This window comes from Mirounga leonina, unplaced genomic scaffold, assembly GCF_011800145.1.
Source record: "Mirounga leonina isolate KUSES-001 unplaced genomic scaffold, KU_Mleo_1.0 Mir_178, whole genome shotgun sequence".
Taxonomy (NCBI): Eukaryota; Metazoa; Chordata; class Mammalia; order Carnivora; family Phocidae; genus Mirounga; species Mirounga leonina.
Genome location: NW_023270464.1, coordinates 23,783,410 through 23,806,758, shown reverse-complemented (window position 1 = coordinate 23,806,758; position 23,349 = coordinate 23,783,410). Strand labels below are relative to the sequence as shown.

Genomic DNA, 23,349 nt, shown 5'->3' with positions numbered 1-23,349 from the left:
AGGAAACGGCTGGGGTGTAGAGTTTTCAGGGGAACCGAGTCAGACTTCAGAATTCCCCATGCCACCTAGCTGTCACGCGTGTGCCTAGGGAAGCAGGAGGACGTTCTCATACACGCGAGGACTCCAGAGGGTCCCACTCCTACACGTCCCTCAACGTTTGATTTTAAGATGTATTCTAGCAGGACATAGTCGGAGGCAAAAAGGACAAGAGGAAGTAGCGTGATGGCAAAGACATGATTGAGAAATGAGGAAGGAACCCAACTGTGACCAGCTTTAGGTCTTCAATCTGACCCTGGAACTCGTCTTGGTGGGCGGGTTCTATTAAGCTGACTCGGAGTTCCCTCGCCCCGCCAGCTACACGGGAGGTCACAAGCCTGCCCCGCGAGCGCCGGCCCGGGAGGACCCAGAGTCCTCGAGGCTAGGAGACGATGTGGCCAGCGTCCAGGCTGCCTCCAGCAGGCCACTCCTGAGCCCTGCCCCAGGTGCACTTACTACAGGGGAACAGGAAGCCAAAAGAAGAAGCCTGGCTGTGCTCTCCAACCACGAGGCAGGGAGCGCAGAAAAGACACAGGGTGGAACTCTCTGGCGCTTCTGTGGCTCAGTGACTCCACCCATGGGTACGTGGGCCAACAGATGTCCTGTCTTATCAGCAGAAGAGCTACTCCCCTTCCTTTGGGGAAGAGTGAGTAAGAAGCTTCCCTCTGCAGCTGCCCATGGGGAGAAGGAGTTAGGGGCGCCCCTTTGTCACTGGGTTGAGGCAGGAACATGAGGAGGAGTTTCCTCTCCAGAGCTGTAGGCACTTGGGGAGCACCTCGGTCAGGGAAATACTGAAATACGGGCGGGCAGGCTAGAAAAGGGGCAGAGGCGCCAGGGAGGAGGAGGAGGAGGTTTTCAGGTGGAGTCTGAAGTACTTTTGTTGTGAAGCTGAAGGGGCAGCAGGAGACTCAGACTTGGGGTCCACACACTATTGGCAGCCGGGGGTCTGGGTTTGTGACTTGCTGCGCTCCCAGGGCCGCCTCGAGCCAGAGGCCGGGGTGGGGCTGACCCAGGCGAGCTTGGGGGGGGGGGGGCCGGCCCTGGGTCCTCGGCACACCGCCCCAAGTGTCTCCAGCCTCCAGGGCTGCCCCCGCTGCGGGGCACCCAGCAATTCTGCGGCCCTTCTCCCCGGCAGCTCCCTGGGGAGAGGCTGCGAGGCCCAGAACTCCGGGAGTGGCAGGATTGGAGGCAGAGGAGGAGGCCGCAAAGGAGCCGGGAAGGAGTGCATTGGGTGGGGCAGATACAGAGGTGCAGGTAGAAACCTCTTTATCGTAGGCTAACTGACTGGGGCGGGGGTGGGGGCGGGGGGGGTTGGCCGAGGAGCTGGTCTGGCTGGCTGAAAACCCTGTGTTTCTCTGGTTGCTGGCAGCTGGTAGGCATTCCAAAAATGTTTGTTGAATTAATGGTAAATTCAGGTTTACAAATAAGGCTATTTTCCCCATCCTAAGGTGGTTCTGTAGGACCTATCAGTGTGGTGGAGTAGTCAGAGCCACCTGAATGAACCTTTCGGAAATCTGCAGAAGAAGAAGTGAACCTTTTCTAGGTTTCCCTTTGGTTGACTTTTTTTTTTTTTAATATTTTATTTATTTATTTGATAGAGCGGGAGAGCACAAGCAGGGGGAGCAGCAGGGAGAGGGAGAGGGAGAAGCAGGCTCCTCCCCAAACGGGGAGCCCGATGTGGGACTCAGTCCCAGGACCCTGGGATCATGACCTGAGCTGAAGGCAGACGCTTCACGACGGAGCCACCCAGGCGCCCCACCCTTCGGTTGACTTTAACTGTCAGACGATAATAACATTAGTGGTTCTCTTGATGCCAACAGTTCTTGGTTTTTTTGTTTTTTTTTTTAAGATTTTATTTATTTATTTGAGAGAGAGAATGAGATAGAGAGAGAGCGCACATGAGAGGGGGGAGGGGCAGGGAGAAGCAGACTCCCTGCCAAGCAGGGAGCCCGATGCAGGACTCGATCCCGGGACTCCAGGATCATGACCTGAGCCGAAGGCAGTCGCCCAACCAACTGAGCCACCCAGGCGCCCCAGTTCTTGGGTTTTTTAATATTCAATAAATGAGACGTGACAGTGAGAATTAAGAATGCTCAGAGGTCACATCTTTTCACATTTGATGCCTCAGCCTGGTCGTATTAAAAATCCCAGCCAGGAATGGTGGCGCGCCCGGGCCCTGGCCCCTCGGGAGGCTGAGGGGGGCACAACTTGAGCTCGGGACTTTGGGGTGTAGTGCGCCATGCCGGTCAGGTGTCTGGGCTAAGTTCTGCACCAACACGGTGACCTGCAGGAGTGGGGGACCACCCGGTTACCTTAGGAGGGGCGAAGCTTCCCAGGGCAGGACAGAGCAGGTCAGCAGGGGGATGGCTCCTGTCAAGAGCTGCTGCGCTCCAGCCTGGGCAACATAGCCAGGCGCCCATAAAAAACAAATTTGAGGAAATCACTACATTTCATGTTGTTAATATACATCGGAAAGCTTAAAATGCAAACTGGAACCTTGACGTTGAAGTAATCGGTGTTTGACCATCATGTTCCTGTTCTATCCCTGCACACTGAGTTGTGTTAGCTTTTCTGGATGGAGATTCATCAAACTGCAGGAAAGGGAAAGATAGATAACCACAGGTAGTGGGAGTCAGCACCTCCTCGCTGATGGCTCTGTTGGCCAAGATGCTGGAGTGTTTCGTCTCAGGGGGAGGGGGAGCTGCTTATTTCATGACCACCTTCGCCTCTTCTGTCTCCTCCTGCACTATTCCAGTCTGCCCTTCGTCTACGTGAAGCCTAATAGTTAATGTTGAAGAAACGGTACTCTGTTGAAAATCCTCTCTTCTATTGTATTGACTTTGATTCAGATGAAGGAATAAGCTAACTGGATAGGACAAAATGAATACACAGAAAGTGAAACTTGGGATCATAACGCTTCTCCTCAGAGAGGACGCCGTTCACACCAAATCATTGGGAACCTATGAGCGACACCTCGTATGAGTGCCAGATTCTGGGACGCCCAGGCCAGACCTGCATGATAGGCCCCTCCCCTCCCTCCTGAGCCCAAGCAGATGACAGCTTCTATATAGAATCATTAAAGATTTTTTAGCAGGAGAATATTATGATTTAAAAAAAAATTTTTAAAGAAAGATTTATTTATAGAGAGAGAGAAAGAACGGGAAGGGGGGCAAAGGGAGAGGGAAACCCAAGCAGACTCCACACTGAGTGCGGAGCCTGACACGGGGCTCAGTCTCCCAACCCTGAGATCACAACCCTGAGCACACGACAAATCTAATGCAGCTCTCTTTTGGTTATAAGTAATGGGAATCCTCCGCTTGAGAAAAGGAAACTCACTGGCTTATGTCACTGGAAGCCCAAGGGCTAGATCCAGGGCTCATACAGTACCATCAAGACTGTATCTGTGAGCTGCCACGTCTGTGTTGACTTCCCGCAAGGACAGGCTTTCTCTTGCAGAGCTTTACAGGACTTCCAGGCTCACCACCCCAACCGAGGGCACTCCCTTGTCTCATCTGAGGCTCTCTTGGGCTTGTTTGTGTCATGAGCCCGTCCCTGAGCCAATCACTGTTTCCAGGGGTATAAGGTACCTTGACTGGAAATACTGAGCCTGGTACATCCCCCGGGACAGAGGGGCCCGCACCGAAGGACGTCCTCACCAGGTTTGGGGTGAAGGGTGAGGGCAGTTCTTGTAAACAAAAGATGCTATGCAGGCAAAAAAAAAAAAAAAAAAAAAGACCCCACATAAATCACAAAGAGGGCACTGGTGGGAAGAATAGGTTTTCCAGAGGAAGTTTATCAGAGAGAGCATGAAGAACTGTTGGTGTAGAGAGAGATAAGAACCAGAAACTTGGGTGTTTAACTCTCCACAGTTCTGGCTTCTTCATTCTGCTTCAACCTTCCATTAATTTTATTTTTCCTTTATTAAAAAATTTCACTTTGATGGTAGTACTTTCGGAGCCAGTTACTCCTCACAGCCCCTGGATGAGAGTTGGCCAAGGTAAGCAAGCTGTTTTAAAAGCTATGGTGGGCACGTGTTGTTTGTCGATTTCACTTTCTCTTATCTTTTTTTTTCTTTTTTTTATTCTTATGTTAATCCCCATACATTACATCATTAGTTTTAGATGAAGTGTTCCGTGATTCATTGTTTGTGCATAACACCCAGTGCTCCATGCAGAACGTGCCCTCCTTAATACCCACCACCAGGCTAACCCATCCTCCCACCCCCCTCCCCTCTAGAACCCTCAGTTTGTTTTTCAGAGTCCATCGTCTCTCATGGTTCGTCTACCCCTCCGATTTCCCCTGCTTCATTCTTCCCCTCCCGCTACCTTCTTCTTCTTCTTTTTTTTTTTTCTTAACATATATTGCATTATTTGTTTCAGAGGTACAGATCTGAGATTCAACAGTCTTGCACAATTCACAGCGCTTAGCAGAGCACACACCCTCCCCAGTGTCCATCACCCAGTCACCCCATCCCTCCCACCCCACCCCCCACTCCAACAACCCTCAGTTTGTTTCCTGCGATTAAGAATTCCTCATATCAGTGAGATCATATGATACATGTCTTTCTCTGTTTGACTTATTTCACTCAACATAATACCCTCCAGTTCCATCCACATCACTGCAAATGGCAAGATCTCATTCCTTTTGATGGCTGCATAATATTTGGAAATTTCTGATATAAATCATAGAATCTTATTTTCTCTTAGAAAACTTAGGTCTTTCAGGTAGACTCATAGGCTGATATGGAAGTCTAAGATGAAAAATCATTTTAAAAATCTAGATCTTCGTATTTAAAATCAAATGGAAAACACACTTGGACTACATCTACCCGTAGGATATCCTGATTTGGTATTCTTTTATTTGAGACATGGAAAAACAACTGTCTTTGCTCAGGGTGTCTTAGCCGTTGGAAGGAGTGAAAGATTTAATAAGCCTCTTAAAATGTAATTTGCACAGTGGATTTGATTTGGGTCTCTGAGTATTTTTGTATACAGAGGATATATGCCCCCCAAAATGGAGTATTTTTGAGTATAGAGGGTGACAGAACCTAAAACTAACTGCAAAGACTGGTGTATCCGTTGCTTGCGTGGTATCATTCTCAGATCACCAAGTCAGATTTAGGAGACATTGGAAGTGGACGTTTCACAAGAGAGACATTCAGCGTGCTCTCTGCGTTGAGGTTGACTCTCCTTCCGCTCTCTGGGCAAACCCTGACTGAGCACTTACGGTGAGCAATGTAGTCAGGACCTGGCAAGTCCATATGAGGATGAGTAACAGCAGGCTCCTGCCTCCACGCCGGTTTCAGCTGCCCTCAAGAATCCCGGGATCCAAGGTCGTGGGATAAATACGATAATCGTATTTTCGGTCATAAAAAGACATCTCCAGGCTGATATTTTGAAAATGTGTATCCAAGGAAAAAATGTCTGCAGCTGCCCAGAGCACCGGGAGTAGTGAGAGCAGTGTTTTCGTGAACTGGACCCCTGGGCCAGTTGCGTTCCTCCTCGTGGCTGTCTCCGGGAAGGCAGTTTTCACCTCCAGGATTGTCAGGGCTCCCCCTGCACGCACTCTTGGGGTGTGTGCCGAGCAGTGACTTTTTACACATCTGGACTGAGACCTCATATCCCCTAGAGAGGAGTCGGTCATGGATTTTGAACTATTGCAAAGATGCTTGTCGGCCCTTTTTAAGACAAAACAAAACCAAAGCCCCATATGTGCCCCGCTAGCTAATCCTGTTCTCATGGATTTGTGGTGGTTTTTAATCATGGTCAGGAATTATAGGAATCGGAGAGATCACTCAGTCTGACCTCATTTTAACAATGTTGAGCAAAATGAACGAGGCATGGAGTGTTTGAAGTGACTTTCCCCAGGTGAGTAGAAGAGCCAGTTCTCAAACTCAGGCCCGAGGCTCCCCTTTGCTCCTGTGAATTGAATGTCTTTACTTTTCCTGTCATTCTGGTTTTTAAAGGCAGCAACATCCTTGGAAAGAAGAAAAGCACCCTGGATTCAGGCTGACATCTGCTCTTAACAGGTACCCGGGTTGATTGCTAGTAGAAAGAAATTTAAAGAAGACCAATCGATTTGATTGTCCTGATGTTCTTTATATATTTTCCAGTTGCCAGAGGATATTCATGTCACATGTGTTTATAGGAAGTATTTTTTAGCCTAAGTCTCCCACCATTTATTGACTGTCTGCACAGATAGTACCGAATAGAGGGGGCCCCGGGGGGACTACAGGGTTGGCTCTTACTGTGTGACTTTGACTAAGTTATATAACTTCTCTGTGCCCCAGTTTACTCATCTGGAAAAGGTAGATAACCATACCTCTCTCAAGGGGTGGTTGTGAGGATCAGCTAAGATCTGTAAGAAACAGGGGGAAGCATTAGCACGCAGCCAACATTAGCTCGTGTCGTGATCGATCTGGGCTGGACTCCAGTGCTGAGTGTTCTGTGGAGGTCAGTCAGTCCTGACAGCATCCTTCAAGAATGAATATTATTTTCTGTTTTCAGAGATTAAATGACCTGTCCAAGGCAACATAGCTAACATGTGATGGAACTGGGTTTTTTTTTTTTAAACCGTTTATAGTGCAAAATATAAAACATACACAAAAGAGAAAAGCATTACCAGAAGGCCCCGTGCCCACGCTTCAGCTCTGGTCCTCATCCGAGTACTGCCATCTACCCCCACCCCTCTCCCACCCCCACCCCACCCCCGCTAGATAGACTATTGCACCTCTAAACGTCTCTAACAGGAGAGGTTGCTAAGAACTTCTTTTAAAGAAAACACAACCACAATGCCATTATCACACTTAACAAAACTAACAGCGATTCCTTAATATTAGCCAATACCCAGGCTGTATACAGATTTTCCCAGTTGTCTCTGTGCATTTGACTGATACTCTCTTGCGCCTCTTTGCATCTGTAAAGGAGCTGGAATCCAAACCCAGGGGTCTCTGATCCCCGGGCCCGTGCTCTTCCTGCTGCCTCACACGGCTTCCGAACCGTTCCCCCCTCCCTGTACCCTTGTCTGAACACAACACTGCCACGGTGCCCCGTCCGGCCACACGGCTTAATGGCCACCTGAGGCTGTCACCTGGAACAGACCACAGAGAAGCATGTTAGGCTAATTTGAAGTCTCTCACAAGTTCTTTTTATGGCAGATAGTTTGAGCCTTGGATGAGAAAAAGTAAGTAATCATCCCTTAGAGTTGAGGCTATGTAGAAATTGGAGCCATGTGGGGCAATTTCCACAATTTGCTATAGATCAGGGGTTCCCAGACTTTTTGCCTTAGGACTCCTCGACAGTCTTAAAAACCATTGAGGCCCTCAAAGAGTGTTTGCATACAAGGCTGTGGCTGATAGTTATCTATTGACATTGGAAATGAAATTGAGAGATTCATAAAGGATACTTGTTAATTTAAAAATTAAAAAATAGCAGTAATAAACTCTTTACACGTCAACATAAAAGGTACCTTTTTTTAGGAAGCGCAGTTATATTTTCTGAAACAAAGAAGAATTTATTGAGAAGAGTGGCATTGTTGTGCCTTTTACAAATGTCTTGAAGATAGCTGGCTTCTCTGTTTATGCGTTCTGTCCACGGTGACCTCACAACCTCACCGTTGGCAACTCTGCCGTGCTCGTAAGAGAATGAGAGCGGAAGGGCAAAGAACGTTTAGCATTATTTTCAAAGTTGTCTCGACCTTGCATGCTCCCTGAACCACTGCTGTCAGGGACCCTTCATACAGGAGGACTTACTCTCAGATGGAGAGAATCTGGTGCAGAGAACGCGCTGGTCCCAGCTGTCTTCTGGGTGGCAAGGGAGAATGGGAAGCTCCTTAGGGGAAGCTGTGAATCCACACTCTGCATTGTTGAAATAGATCATCATGCCCTTAGCTTCAAAGTGTGGCTATCCAGGTACAGATTAAAATCTTTTTGGGTGTGGGCGATCCTCAGAGGCTGTTATTGATGTGAGGGCCTTTCAGGTAGGTTCAGACTCCTCATCTTAACGGTGCTTGACTTCTCTCCTTTGGTAATTTTCAGCAAAGAATATTGCATTCTTACTAAGGAAAAATGGATTTTCAGTCAGACTCTCTCCTCCTCCCCTTAGGACCAATTCTGATTCCGCTCTTCACACGAGTGCTCTGAGCGCCAAGCCCCAGGACCCCTATGGAGGAGGGGGCCAGTCGGCCTGGCCTGCCCCATACATGGGTAAGACACACAGGCCCCCTGCTCACAGCGTCTGTGCTTTCTCATTCTGTTTGGAATGACTCGAGCTCCAGGATTTGGCCCTCAGTCACCTCTGTCGGCCCCGTGAACCACTCTTGATGTGTCTTCCTTTCCCTGTTTCTTCCTCTCTGATCTACCCCAGCCTACCTGACCAACACCCTTGGCTTTGTTGTCATTTCTGTGGGGCCATCCTTGACCTTCCTCCCTTTGCCAGCCCAGAACTACCCGTGTCCTTGTCACATGCCAGAGTTCCTCCGGGCTCAGGCCTATCTTGGCAGCTGTGCCACTCGACTGCCTTCTCTCCCCCTGCTCAGTGGGGATTTCTTGAAAAGTCAGCATCTTAATGGCCTTACCGCCAGCACGGTGCCCGGCACAGAGGAACCCTCAGTGATGGAGAAATTACCCAGTGGCTTGCAGGCACAGAGCCCCTGCTAGAACACGTGCTAGGTGCTGACATCTCACCTGCCAGGAACCGAACCTGGCTCGCTAAGACGCACTCCACGCCTGCCTTTCCTTCCGGGGTGATAATCTAGTAGGAACAATGGTCTTGAATTACCCGTTTCATAGGCAGATTGACTCTTGTCCACAACACTTAGGGCTAGGTGTTTGGTCTTAAACCGGGAATAAATAAATCTCGGTCAAGATAATCCAGCCTTTCTGGTTTTCTTTATTTTTCAGACCATTTGAACTTGAAATAGTCTCTGTCCAGAGAACGTTCAAGGTCTTATTCCTTGCACATAGTAGGGGTGGGATTTAGTAATAACTGTTGCTGTATCTGTTCCCTTGGGGCAATTCATAGATGATCGCCTTTGCCTAAAAATTCCCTTACGTTTCAAGTGTGAGATCTACACGAGAGTCGGTCTGGGCCATCTAGCCATGTTTCCCCCCATGGGAATGGGAGCGTCAAGCTGGCAGAATGTGGGAATGGGACAGGGAGCCTGCTGCTCACTGCTTAGAGGAGCGGGGTCTATGGGGAGAGGCTCTAGTTTAGCTCCAGGAGAGGCAGATACGGGAGCATATAAACAAAGGCCAGAAAGGCAGAGACTGTGATCACTGGGGGTGCCAGTAAGTACAGCGACATCCTGGTCTCCCTGGACTGGGAGGGAACCAGATGGACGGGTTTTGACCCTGGAGCCCCGGATACAGAGCTGCCTCTCTGCCTCTTCCATTCCTTCGTTTCTCTTGTCCTCTCTGCAAAGTTTATGCTTCTGCAGAAAGAGCCAGAAGCCTGGAGAGCAGAAGGCAACCATAGGTGATTTAGATAGCCTTTCGGGCCTGCACACAGAGAGAAAAAGCGCAGAAAGGGATTAACTGGGTGCAGTATTTATGCGAGGAGCCCTGTAGCCTTTGAGGGGAGAGGTGAGAGATGTCGGAAGGGGTGCGTGAGGAGGAATCAGGCAGAACTACGTTAGCGTTGCTCCTGGCAGACGGAGCGAGAAAGAAATCCGGGAGCCGAATTCCTGGGTTGACTTGAGCATCGAGGTGGTCCCTCCTTGTCAAGTCAGCGGCTGGAGGTCGTGGGTCCGCAGCATCTGACGCGCGTGGGGGGCGGGCGGGCCTCCTGCTCCAGCGTCCGAGCTGTGGGCCTGCTCATGCACACTTGCCATGCGAGTGCAGCACAACTCAGAAACACGGCCAAATATGGATGTGTTTACGTGGGAAAGCCAGCGTGTTTAAAATATTATTCAAGTCTCCAAGGATGGGGATTATTTCTGGAGAATTATATTTGTTGGTGGGAGCTATTTTAAATAGTTTCGTGTATTTTCCCCCTGTAATTCATTAAAAGTTTTTCATTTTCTTTCCTTTTGGATTTTAAAAATACCAGCTAACTTTGCAAAAAGGTATTTATTATAGAACCGACCAAATAAAGTAAAGATTTAAAAAGCAATGGGAAAATACAATTGAAGCCCAGGATTCGGGCTCTAGCAGAAGTAATAGTAATTGCTCTTTCCCTGGGAATCCTTCCTGAGCAGAATGATGCACCCTCTTTGTTCCCACTCTCTGTTTGTTTGTTTGCAAGCTGATGATAAGGGAGCATCTGCTCTTACTTAACCACATGAGTAATAAACTGGTACATCCATGAGCAGGAGTCTATGTCCCCAGAGAATAAAGCCATTAGTCTGTTCATGACAATTAGATGTCAGTGGTAAGTGGTCGATGTAAATGACAGGAATAAGCTTATACAACCAGACAAGATTTTTAGTTTCTTCTCATTTCATTATCCAGAATCTATGAAGAGAAGCGATGACCAGATTTCCCTGGCGACAGGTGTAGTTTGCCATTTCACACACACACTGCTGGGCAAGTGTAAGGGCTCCCTGTGGCCCTGGCTGTGTCCCATAGCCCAGAACTGTCCCCTAACTGCCCTCCGCTCCCACATGGTCATGGAGGTGGGGGCTGGGGTGGTCCCTGTCCTTTCTGGGAACAGTCTAGAGCTCAGGACTGAAGAGTGTGGGAGAATTGTCTTCTCTGCACCCACAGCTATAGATAGATAATGAGTTGTACCAGCTTTGGGAACCGTAGCCCCAAGCTCCTCCCCTGGGGAAGAGGCAGGTCTTGGACCTCCGTGACCTGTCAGCAGGCAAACGCTGTGACCTGCATGGTTAAGGAGAAGGTCTGAAATGCAAACAACCCCAAAGGAAGTGAGCCTGTTAATGACCCCTGATTGCACAGAGAGGACAGAGAGGGGGAGGGCACAAGCATCCCCGATCTAAAGAGGGGCAAAAAGCGTCACCCAGATGGCAAGAGTGACTGAATGGGGAGGCTGAAGCCCCAGACGCTTGTTGTGAGGGGACCCTGCTCTGCAAATCCAGCCAGTGCGAGGAGTTTAGAGCCATGAGGCATGGGAGTGGGCAGAGGGTACACGGTCTGTGTCGCGCTTGGGAGGTCAGCGATCAGCAGCTCTGAGGCCCCCAGGGTGCCCGGAACACAGATGCAGCCTTGGCCGCGGCCACCCCTTAGCCCTGTGGGACGGATGTGAGTGAGTTTCCTCTGTTTCCAGATGTCCAGTCACAAAGCGTTCCCTTTTTAGTTTTAATGCTTTATTTCTAGTTGTATCCTACAGTATTTTGTTATCCAGTAATAAAAATCCAGGCGTGGATATGTTGGTTCTGCGTTAGCTTGGCGTCCACATACCAGTTATTGCCACCACCATTGTTCTGCTTACCTGAACGCTAAACCTGGGAGCCAGTTGTCTGTAATCACCCTCATTCCCACAGCCCTCACACGGGTGAGCAGCCAAGTCCCGGCCCTCCTGTCCCTCAGTGAGTCTCCGAGCGGCCTCTTTCCTGTCCTCACGCCCGGCCTCCACTTCCTTCTTGCCTGGACCAGCCTCTCGGTTTCCCACATCGTCTCCCTGCCTTGGGGCCTTCTCCCCTCCATCCGTCTCGCACCCTGCCGCTAGAACACTCTCTGCAGAGCTCAGCTGTAATCCTGTCAGTCCTATTCCCTGCATCCTGCCAAGCTCCTGGCAGCCTGCTTCAGTCCAGCCCCATCCGCCATGCCTCCCGTCTCATGCTCCAGCCCGACACCGTTCTTGCTCCTGCCAGACACACTCGGCTTCCCCTTCCTCCCCTCCTCCTCCCGTCTCTGCACTGGGGCGTCCCCTTCTGCCTCACTGCCCAGTGTCCACATCCCTCCGGCCGTTGGACATTCTGGAGGCACACAGGCCAGAGCACGCACGGTGCGATCTTGGGGCTGCTGTGAGGACAACACAGACGGCCTCACAGTGCTGTGGAGCCTGACCCGTAGGACGGGAACCGTAATGCTGGCTCTTATCATTACCATCCTCGTCATTATCCTTCATGAAGGGCCTAATTCACGTACCACCTCCTCCATGAAGCCTTCCTTCTGTGCCCGTCTGAGGGAGAGCGGTGGCACTAACGGGAGAGCAGGTGGGGCTTCTGCTTGCCACTCAGTTTCGTCAGGTAGCCCTCAGCTGGGTCCTCGTGTTTCGGGGCCAGGTCGGCCTCACTGAGGGAGCCCAGGGTGGTTGGGGTCTTGATGATGAACAGATGTTGCAACATACCACACCAGCTTGCTGTTTATTATTTGTAATGGGATGGTCACTGTTTTGTGGTCAGAATGGTCAAGTTCCCAGCCCCTTCCCAAGATGAGGGCTCCAGGGAAGCCAAAAGATGAATCAGAAGTTTCTCTCTCCTCCTCCTGACCGTGCTGATTGTCGCGCTTCACCTTTTGTCTCTCTGCACCTCATTTTCTGATGTTCTGCTCACCTTGCTTTCTTTGTTTTTTGTTTTAAAATTTTATTTATTTATTTATTTATTTATGTTTAAAGACTTTATTTATTTGAGAGAGAATGAGAGAGAGCACATGAGAGGGGGGAGGGGCAGAGGGAGAAGCAGACTCCCTGCCGAGCAGGGAGCCCGATGCGGGACTCGATCCAGGGACCAGGATCATGACCTGAGCCGAAGGCAGTCGCTTAACCAACTGAGCCACCCAGGCGCCCAAGACCCATCCTTTTATTTATTTATTTTTTTAAAGATTTTATTTATTTATTTGAAAGAGAGAGAATGAGAGAGAGCACATGAGAGGGGGGAGGGTCAGAGGGAGAAGCAGACTCCCTGCCGAGCAGGGAGCCCGACGGCGGGACTCGATCCCGGGACTCCAGGATCATGACCTGAGCCGAAGGCAGTCGCTTAACCCACTGAGCCACCCAGGCGCCCTATTTTATTTATTTTTATTAAGTGGGCTCCACGCTGGGTGTGGAGCCCAACATGGGGCTTGAACTCATGACTCTGAGATCAAGACCTGAACTGAGATCAAGAGTGAAATGCTTAACCGACTGAGCCACCCAGGCGCCCCTTAAGATTTTAAAGTAATCTCTTTATCCAGTGTGGTGCTCAAACTCACAACCCCAAGATCAAAAGTTGTATGGTCTTCCCACTGAGCCAGCTGGGCAGCCCTCACCTTGCTTTCTTTGGATGTGTCAAATCGGGATTAAGCTCTAGCCTTGTCCAGGTCCCTCAGTAAGCAGGCCAAGGACGGTCTGCAGACAGTCCTCAGAGGTGATGGTTAAAAACAGATTCCAGGGCCCATTCTCACACCCTCTGAATCAGTCTTTGAGGCTTGGGCCCACGAAGCTGCATTTTAACAGGCTTACCCAAGTCTTTCCGTGCACTAAAATAAAGCCTTAAATTACTAACTTAGGTTCTGCTTCCATGGGCTGAGAGAAGTTCTGTCTTTATGAGTATGCTTAATTTATCAACCTCTTGGTGCTCCTGGGGATTTTCAGTGTTGCCCCTGCCCCTGGGCTCCACCAAAATCATCTGTCTTCTACCTGTTTTAGAGAATTTGCTTCTACGTTCCAACTTTTCGCCGACACTCTACCACCTGGGCATGCCTAGCACTCCCTCAGTGCAGGAACTTGATGAATGCATATTGAGTGAATGATCATTAGACATCGCGTGGAAGCTGTTAGGACTCATCAGGTTAAATGATAGACTGAGCGTCTCCAGAAACTTCACCTAAACTTTAAGCAAGCATTTGAGTATATTTAAAGGCTCAGAACTTAAAACTTTGGCCTGATTTTATACTGAAAACTCATTTAGTGTATTTGATTGTCTCCAAGGTGGATGGTCACACATCACATTCTTGGCATAATTCATGGGTTTTAGCTTAGAGCAATGGAAAATACTATGCTTTATCATCTGCAGTATGTTTTATGGATTAAAAATATTTGATTCAGTCAGAATTTATTCCAAGTCAAATGTTTAAAACTTTGTGAATAGCTATCATATACACTCTTTGAATTGACAGAGACTGCAGATAAACTTCTTTTAAAGATAATTTGATTATTTGCAAGCAATATATATAACATACAAATGGGACTTGCAGTCTGTCCCTCTAGACATGCATGGTCCATGTGAAACAGTCATGTAGACTTTTGGAGTTACCTGCCCTCCCCCCCCACCACAACTTGCAAGAGTTTCTATTTGTATTTCTTTATTTTGTGATTTGAATATAGAGGTTCTCAGACTTTGTATATTGTTCTTTCAGGACAGAGGCAGTTAAAAAAAATTAAGACCGAGATTTAAAGGAAAAGTAGAAAGGAGCCAACTTTAGACTCAGATAGGCCATACCTATTTTAATTTTATTAGAAACGCTAATGGACCTTGAATGAGCATCAGTGTACCAAAATCGCCTTGGAATTTTCACAATTCTATTTCAAATCAGAAAGAGTCACTAATTCTTGGATAAATAAAATTGAAAGCACCACATAAAAGTTTTTTTTTTCTTTCCCACCAGGTTTCTGTGATGGTGAGAACGATGTACATGGGGAAGGTATGAACTGCTTTCACCTCCCGGCACTGAGCGAGATGCTGACCGCAGTGTCTCTAGCCTCTCTTCACGCTCCTGAAACTCCTGTTTTCAGGACTTCCCCAAATGCCGATGGCAGCTGATTGGTTCACTTTTCTTGAGAGGCTGTATAAAATCCAGGCTGGCCACAATCAGGGGCACAAGAGAGGAACCATGTACTTAAGCTCCTTGTCATCCGAGTCCCCAGAGTCCCGTGGTCACAAGGTTGTGCAGGGAAGCTAAAGTTGTAACCACATGAAAATATGAATGAATCGGTCACTCAAACCATTAGTTATCCCAGGACCCTTTCCTTCTCAGCTGTCTGTCTCTTCCTACTTAGAAAGTTTTGCAAGTCAGTAATTGACAAACATAAGTAAACAATGCCAGAAAAAGGCAAATTGATTGCAAAACGGAATTGCAGAAATTGTAGGAGATACTGAGTTTCATAAAGCCAGTTGATGTTGGAGATCTACCGAGATGACACTGAAAGCCAGTGACAAATGAGTGACACAGTTCTTTTATTCATTCGGCACCAGGCACTGTTTTCTTTCTTTGAATCTTTATAACCTGAAATTTAACTTGGCCAAATAAGCTCTTCAGAAGAGAGTGGCTTGAATACCAGGATTAACAGAGACACCTGGGAACGCTGGGGCAGCCCAGAATATCCGAGCAGACATGACGGCCGTCTTTCTGGCGCTGAGTAAAGAGCATTGCATCTCAGAATCTGCTCTGCAACTTTGGTCTCTGTTTCAAGTGACTTCTTTCTGGGGTCTGTTATCCTTGGGTACGCAGACTGCCCCGTGTGGGGCTAAGACGGGGCAGCCGTGACCATCACCAAGACCTAACAGCATCTGTAGTTTTGAGCAGTCACCAGTGTCTCTCGTGATGCATCCTCTTCCTGACATCAGATGGCATGATCGCCGTTTCACCTGGCCAGACTGAGAACGATAATGCAGAAAACCCTGGAATGGTCCCTTGGTGCAGAGCTGGCCATCCTGCGGCTCTGCCTTTAAGCCCTCTGGGTTCTCTGTTCCTGTCCACCCCCCACTCCTAGCCCATCACCAAGCAGCCTCACGGCCGCCCTGTCTCCCCTATGATGTTCCTCTTCTCTTGACTCTCCTCATTTCTTCCCTCCTGGGCCGCTGTGGTCCCTCCCCATCCCATCGGCTTCCATACTCTCCTTGCCAAGCTTGTGGGGCCCGCCGATCTGGCCTTGACCTTCTAAACCTGATCTCCTGCCAGTCCTTTACTTAGGCCAAGCTCCACTGAGAAGAGCGGCTCGACTCCATAGTTGCCCTCTGTTTCCTCGCTTCTAGGCCTTTTTTTCTTATCTCTCCATTTCAGGAATGCCCTTTTCCTGTGCCGCCAAAGGCCTTCGCTCTGCCCAGCTGCAGAGGCCCGCACCGACTCTTCCCTGTCTACCCCACAGCAGCCCTGCACCCTTGGTTCTCACTGCTCCTTGCAGTCCTGGGCTGAATCCATGTCTTACTCCTCTATGGGGTCCCCACAGACATGCTCACAGCCCCTTCTCTAGTATGCGGTCAATGCATATGTATCATATCAGTCATTTTTTTGCCAAGATGATTTGGCCAGGGGTGGGATGGCTGCCTTCTAAATGCAGTGAATATGTGGTTTTTTTTCCCCCCTTTAGTGCTACCTTTCCCGGGCGCATTGAAAGAAGAGAATCTGTTAAACGTTCCCAAGCCACTGCCAAAACAACTGTGGGAGACCAAGGAGGTAGGGGAGCAGCCTGTGTTTGTTATTTGAATATTTACACTTGTGAGGTCATTGTAAAATCTTGCAGTAGGGGAAATAAGAAGAATTGAGAAAAAAGGAAGTGAGGATATCAGGGGACAGAGATGAACAATGTATTAGGGAATGATGGTTGAAATGAAACTGACCACAAGTTTGTTGATGAATTAGTACAGTGATCGCTTGACTTAAAATTTTCGTGTGAATTTTCTCATGCAGAAGAACCTATCCGTCCTTGACTCCTCATTCATGTTCCTAAAAGCTCTGAAGCCTGTGACCAGTCATAGGCAGATTTTTCTGTTTTAGAGCCAAACCTTCTCCCCGTCACCAGCTTCTGTGTGGAATTGCTGGTTTACCAGATACCCGTTTCTTCAATGAAGGGTATTTGACCTGAGTCCTCAGGGAGTCAGTAAGTCAGTCATCTGTTTTATGACTTCTCTGAGCCTCTGAGTATTTGCATGTACAGCTGTGCCAGCTGACCACCACCACAGCTCTCTGTGAACCTCACCCCCGGTGGAAGGAGTGTGGCCCCATGGTACTTGACTTGGCCTTTCTTCCCGTAGGAAAGCTGTGTTTCCTTTGAAAGAAAACAGGTCATCTGTTCCAGCCATTAGTGATGCTCTGTTGCAACTGTTTGTGCTGCCTTATGGTCGGATTCCAGTTTCTTCTGCCAGATCTATCAAAGTCATCATTAGCATTAAGGGTGGGCTTGAAAGGGCCTTTTTTTTTTTTGTAAAAGTAAGATGTATATGATGTTTCATCTTTTTGGGAGGGGAGGGGGAGATATAATTTTAAATGCACGTACTTCGGGGCGCCTGGCTGGCTCAGTCGGAAGAGCACTCGAGACTCTTGATCTCAGGGTCACGAGCTCAAGCCCCACGTCGGGTGTAGAGATGACTTAAATAAACTTAAAAAAAATTAACATACCAAACAGAGGAGAAACAGCCACACTGTCCTTGTGGCCGTGGGAGGCACAGGTGGTTTTGGAGGCTTTTATCGGAGAACGGCCCTATCTTCTCTGGCAGGAAGGGCGGCGGCACCCACTCTTCCCCAGGTGCCAGGGACTGCTCTCTGCGGAAGGAGGTGCTCACCCTACTTCTTAGGGATTTGCAGCACTCCATAAATCACTTCTGGGAGAAGAGTTGAGTCAGTGGTACATTCATTTTCCCCAGCATCTATTTATCGAGTCCCCGGCACCAGGTGCTCTAGCTGCAGGGATAGTACAGTGAACAACATCAAAAACCCTGCCCTGCTGAAGCTTATGTTCTAGTTGAAATATGTGTTTCCTTCTGACATTAATTTCCTTCTTCTTCACCCTGTTTTGTTTTTCTGTTTTCTTCTTTTCCTCTGAGGCCAATTGGAAAAGCAATGTTTATTTAGAAACTCTCTCTATAAAACATTGGCCTTTTTGAAGGAAATAATACTCATCTAGAAGATAAATTAACAAGGCAACAATTAAGAAAACTCATGAATGCCATGCCTCCCTTGTGCCAGGAGAAGTCTAGTCCGAACTGAAGTGGTTGTGTGTGCAGATGCTCTCACTTGCGCCGACTGGAGCCCCGAGACACAAAGACACTTGTAAAACAACTTGAATTTGACTTTGCAGTGAGTAAGGCCGGGTTTCTGTGTCTCTCCCCAGATTCAGTCCCTGTCGGGGCGCCCTCGATCCTGTGATGTTGGAGGCGGCAAGTAAGTAATGTTCTTCCTGTTCGAGGCTCAGAGACTGTCCCAAAGATTTTCCTGGAGGAAAGTCTTAGGACTTTGTCCCAAAACTCTGAGAAACTTCACTTGTTATATGTAACTTGGAAGTCAACCGGACGTTCACAAAAACAAGAGCTCCCTTTGGTACTCGTTTCTCATTCGTTTAAAGTAATTAAGTTATATAAGGGCCGTAAATACACTCGAGCATAGCACGGCCAGGCGTTGGTGAACACACAGCCGGGCCCTGGAAGCAGAGGCAGAAGCAGGGGCGCCCAGAGGAGCCACCAGCCTCGCGCCTGTGGCCGATTGACAGCGTGTCCGTGAACGTGCTTCATGCCACCGAACCGTACATGGACACGTGATAAACTTCCCATCAGGTGTATTTTACCGCAGTTCTTAAAAATCAGCAGAAGGTGAGTAAAGGAAAGGTTGCAAATATAGAAAGAGTGCTTACAAAGCCACTACTCAGCATATTTAGTAGCGTTCAGCTCTACTCCCTGGAAGATTGCAGACAGCTTGCAAAAGTAGGCATGGTACCCACATGAATGAAGAAGCATGTGAGGAGATTGGGACGAAGGACAGGTGGGCAGAGCTGAGGGCTAATGCAGCCCCCACGTCTGCCCTGGGGCATGGGTTTCGGGGTGCACAGCGGTGCTCGCCGGGGAGGAGCTGCTGCTCCTGGGCCATGGCTGCCTGGAAGAACTTTCTTTGGACAGGACGGACCCCTGGGGACCCGAGGGAACTGTGTGCCCAAGGCCGGTTACCACGGTGCGCTCAGGGCTCTGCCACCTCTTGAACTGAAACCAGCTCAGAAGCAGCAACTCCTTCAGGGGCCAGAATAATGTGGTTTGAAAATGGGACCCTTGCACGATCTCTCTGAGGACGAGCACACACTTCAGAAGTCTGTGGGTGCAATAAATCTCCTTCAGGCCATCCTTAAATGTTTCCCCAGCAAAGCATTCCATGAGTCTGACAGCAGTTCGTTCAGGGCATTCCCTACTTCTCTTTTTTTGGCTAAACATAAACTCCTGTGATGAAGAGTCCACTGAGCTGAGCTGAGGATTGACCTTCTCTTCAAAAAGTCCAAAGGCCTGCCAGGACGCTTACCTGGACAGAAGACCGCACACCTCGGGGTGCAGGGCGTCCCCGCAGAGAGGGCTAAGATTCTCCTCAAGAACCCTGACAATTGAGTGATTAGTGCTCTGAAGGCCTGCGTTCCAGAACGGGGCCACAATATTTGGCCACCCCTCTTCCCCAACCAGAGCTTTAAAGCAGGTGTTTCTCAGATACCGAGTGTTGTTTTCTTGCTCTTATGTTAGAGGGAGAGTTCCATTCAGTGACTCGTATTCATTCAGGTACTTATTGACCCCTAATTCCAGGTGCTGGGGTAGAGCCGTGAACAAAGCAGGTCAGATCCCTGCTTTCCAGGAGCTGATGCTCTATCGGAGAGAGATAGGCAGCAACAATTAGGCAAATATGTCATGTGTGGGTAAGCACAGTGAAGAGAAAGAAAGCACGGTAAGATAGGCAAGCCCTTTCTTGATAAGATGCTGTGTGACCAGAACGTGGGAGGAAGTGAAGGGGACAAGGGCTCCAGGCAGAGGGGACAGCAAGGGTAGAGACGCCGAGGTGGGGGTGCCTGGAGAGTAAGGAGGCTGTTGCCGCTTGCTCTGGATGTGAAGTAAGACGGACAGGTAGCACTACCTGTCTCCTGTCAGATTCAAGGGAGGACTCCGGCAGGTTGTAGGTATATTTGGAAAGTAACAATTTGTGTTTCTCTCATCTGGAGAGAAAACTGTTTTGAATGTCACCAATGACCTGGTTCCCACCGGCCCCGGGGACTTTCTCCATCCTTGCTCTGTATCAGTGGGCCCTGCCTTCCCTGCTTCCTCTCCCTGCCTTCATTCCCGTCTGCCACCCACCAGTCAGAGAGCCTGTCCGCTGTCAGGCTGAGCAGCTCTGGGTTCTCCAGGTCATTTTTCTAGTCTTTGACCTTTAACCCTATAACCGATCTCCTACGTGCAGCCAATCGGAAAGACAAGGTATCACATTCAGTTTTTGTACCACCAAAATCTTTCTTCCTCCTCCGTCAAATTGGACACCTTCCCTTCTTCCCCATGTTCCCCCAAGCCTGCACAGTTCTGCCAGGCCCCCTACCTGTACCAGGAAAAGGGAGGCAGGCTCAGCTTCTTCCTGCTCCGGATTCCCCTCGCCAATCTGTCTTCCTAGTCTCGAAGACACAGGTGTCCTCCTGGCCAAGGCTGACCGCCCGACTCACTCCCTGACCCTTGTCTGCACAGGCCTTTCTGAGGCCTCTCCCTCCTTCTGCCCCCCACCCCCACCCCGGGTGTTCGGCCTTGCCTGCCCTACTAGATTTTCTCTCTGCGTTTAAATGTACTTACTAAGGAGTCTGCACAGAAGAAGTCCTTCCTTAGCCCTGCATTCCCTTTTAGTTACTTCCTGCTCGTTTCCAGGATTTCTTAGCCACACTTTTGAAAGAGTATTTGCTCTGGAGTCTTCTTCCCTTACTGCTTGTCCACTCCGTGACCCACTGTGGCCTGGCCTCCACCCACACTGTTCCAAGGGGACTGTCCTCAAGAGACGTCCCTATTACGCGTCCTCTTGTCCTGTGGAAACTCAGTGTCTAAGGCAGAATTCGTTATCATCCCCATAGCACCCACCCGCATCCCCAGTCTGCTTATACACCTCAGTGTCCCTAGGCCAGGGTCCCCCTGCCGGAAGATCAGGAGTCCTTCTCCAGTACTGCCTTCAGTGTCTCTCGACTCCATCCCCATGCTCTCCTGTGTCTCCTTGGACTACTGAGCAGCAAAAGCCCCCACTCACCTCTGTGCCCCCAGGCTCTGCTCCTTGTGCCTGTCCTCCCTCCCCCATCTATTAGCCACATTGTCCTCAGGATTTTGTCTTCTCCTGCTTGCAACCTTCCACCGGCTCCTTGTCAGCCTGAGCCTCGTGTGCTCTCTACCTACCTGCCCAGGACCAGCCCCCTCACCACTGCTTCTCCTGAACTTGACCTTCCTGCCGTATTTCCTGCCGTGTCTAAATTCCTCGAGCGTGCTGTGTGGTTTCACACTTCTCTGCTTTGCCCATGCAGTGAACTCTGCCTGAAGTGGTTTTCCCACCTAGACCCTCTGGGTCTTCGAACTTAGCCCAGAGAGCCCCCCAGCCCGCTGGTTAGCCCCTCCACACCTCATGCCACCAGGCTCTGTCCCTGCATTACAGACTTGTACCATGTGGCTGCCTCCCTGCCTTGTCCGAGTCTCTTGAGGCCCTGATGCCCGCAGCTGGTCTCTGGGAGGTGCTTGTGGATGGCAGCGTCCTCGGCGGAATCCCCTCCCCTCACTGCTCCCTCCTGGGTCAGGCCTGGACCATCGCTGCCTCACTCTCTGCTCCGTTATGCCGTCCTCCACGCCGTGTCCACAGTGGCATTTCTGAAGTGTCATTCTCCAGCTTACACTGGGCTCCCTACCTCCCACAGTCCCTGATCTGGACTCTTCAGAACAACGCATCATCTTACCCTTGCTCACTTCACTCCCCTCCTACCTCATCTCCTGCTACCCACCCCTTCCTGGCTCTGCCCTGACACCCTGGCCATGCTAGGCTGCTACCCTGAAGCATGAGCACCCTGTCAGGTGCTTGGTAAAGTGTTACTTTCCCAGCCGAGCCTGACACTGACAACCCCTGCGTCTCTTGTCCCTAATGGTCATCCCACCCCCATCAGCCCTGGCCCTGCATGCTTCCTTCCACATTGCAAGTGCTTGCTTTACCACCGCTCTGTCTCTCCAGCTTGCCCATGAACTCCAAGAGCAGTGCCCTCAGACCTGGGCTAGGCGGCTCCTCCCAGAGCCCCACACTTTAGAGACCCCACTCCCGTGGAGTCTGGAGTCCAAGGGGCACCGGGGAACACACCGTCTGCCTGAGGGGCACCGGGCAGGGGGGATGTGGACTGTGGCCAGGGCTTGGCCTATAGGCTGGGATAGGGGGCCCTTGGGGGCCCTGTGGTGAGGAGCAGGCTGGGGTGGGAAGAGATGGAGGGCGGGCTGAGGACCACAGCCACCTCCCCTATGTCCCCGTGCAGAACTTCCAGGAGCCGGAGGATTCTTAATTTCAATCTGGCCTTCCAGGCTCTTATGGAGGTATAATTTGTCAGGACAGAAACATAGAACATAGTTCATTTAAGGGTTTGTTCACTTGATGCATAACTTTTAGAAGTTTAAACAGATGGTATGTGGGCCTCCATGCACGCTCTTCCTCCAGGCCTGCAGATGTCAGGGGTGGGCCTGACTGCGAACCCACATGCCCGGCTCCTTGGTCTTTGTACCACCAGCACTCAACCCAGTGCCTGGCACACAGCGGATAAGTGAATGCTAACATCTCTTTCTCACTTTAAAATTGATGAAAACTGTAACCAGATATATCTTGGAAGTATCTGCTTGATGCAGAGAGACTTTTTTTTTTTTTTTGGTGGGAAAGATACTTTTAAAATCTAGCAAAAAGGAGCATACAAATATAAAGCAGTGCCTCACATTTTATTTAGAGCTTTATAGTTTTCAAAGAACTTTTTTTTTTAAAGATTTTATTTATTTATTTGAGAGAGAGAGAGAATGAGAGAGAGCACATGAGAGAGGGGAGGGTCAGAGGGAGAAGCAGACTCCCCGCCGAGCAGGGAGCCCGATGCGGGACTCGATCCAGGGACTCCAGGATCATGACCTGAGCCGAAGGCAGTCGCTTAACCAACTGAGCCACCCAGGCGCCCCGGTTTTCAAAGAACTTTTACAACCATAGTCTGATCTGGTCTTGGAAGATATTTCTACAAAGTAGGCACAGCTGACATCCTTAGTCTGATTTGACAGGTAAGGCGGTTGCCCTTCAGAGAGGGTAAGCCAAGGATGCCGGGTCTCAGAACGAGGGAGAGTCCAAGCCTACGTAAGGACTTGCATGGTTGATACCCACTGCCTTTCTTTGACAAGTCTGTTCTATTCCCCAGCAGCCAAATGCACTTTAGAAAGTAACACTCCTCTTTCTTTTTTTCAGTGGTTTTCCACACAACGGTCAGAACATAGGCCTCTCACCCTTTCTGGGGACCCTGAACACCGGGGGGTCATTGCCAGATCTCACCAACCTCCACTACTCAACGCCCATGCCAGCCTCCCTGGACACCAGTGACCATGTCTTTGGTAGTATGAGTGTGGGGAATAGTGTGGGCAACCTGCCGGCTGCTATGACTCACCTGGGCATAAGAAGCTCTTCTGGTAAGTGTCCCCCACTCTGTGAGAACGTACCCACGTACGTACCCTGGTGGCTTA

The 23,349-nt window shown here is 49.6% G+C and overlaps 1 protein-coding gene across 3 annotated transcripts in view; it reads left to right on the top strand.

The window, feature by feature from the left end:
* Window positions 1-23,349, top strand: part of CRTC3 (CREB regulated transcription coactivator 3) — a 91,409-nt gene that overhangs the window by 54,586 nt on the left and 13,474 nt on the right. For all 3 annotated transcript variants that reach the window (XM_035024186.1, XM_035024185.1, XM_035024183.1), the window contains exons 3-9: window positions 3,972-4,033; window positions 6,002-6,064; window positions 8,139-8,239; window positions 14,522-14,557; window positions 16,224-16,309; window positions 17,964-18,013; window positions 23,078-23,295. In XM_035024186.1, coding sequence (XP_034880077.1) covers window positions 3,972-4,033; window positions 6,002-6,064; window positions 8,139-8,239; window positions 14,522-14,557; window positions 16,224-16,309; window positions 17,964-18,013; window positions 23,078-23,295 — 616 coding nt within the window. The remainder of the gene's footprint in view (window positions 1-3,971; window positions 4,034-6,001; window positions 6,065-8,138; window positions 8,240-14,521; window positions 14,558-16,223; window positions 16,310-17,963; window positions 18,014-23,077; window positions 23,296-23,349) is intronic.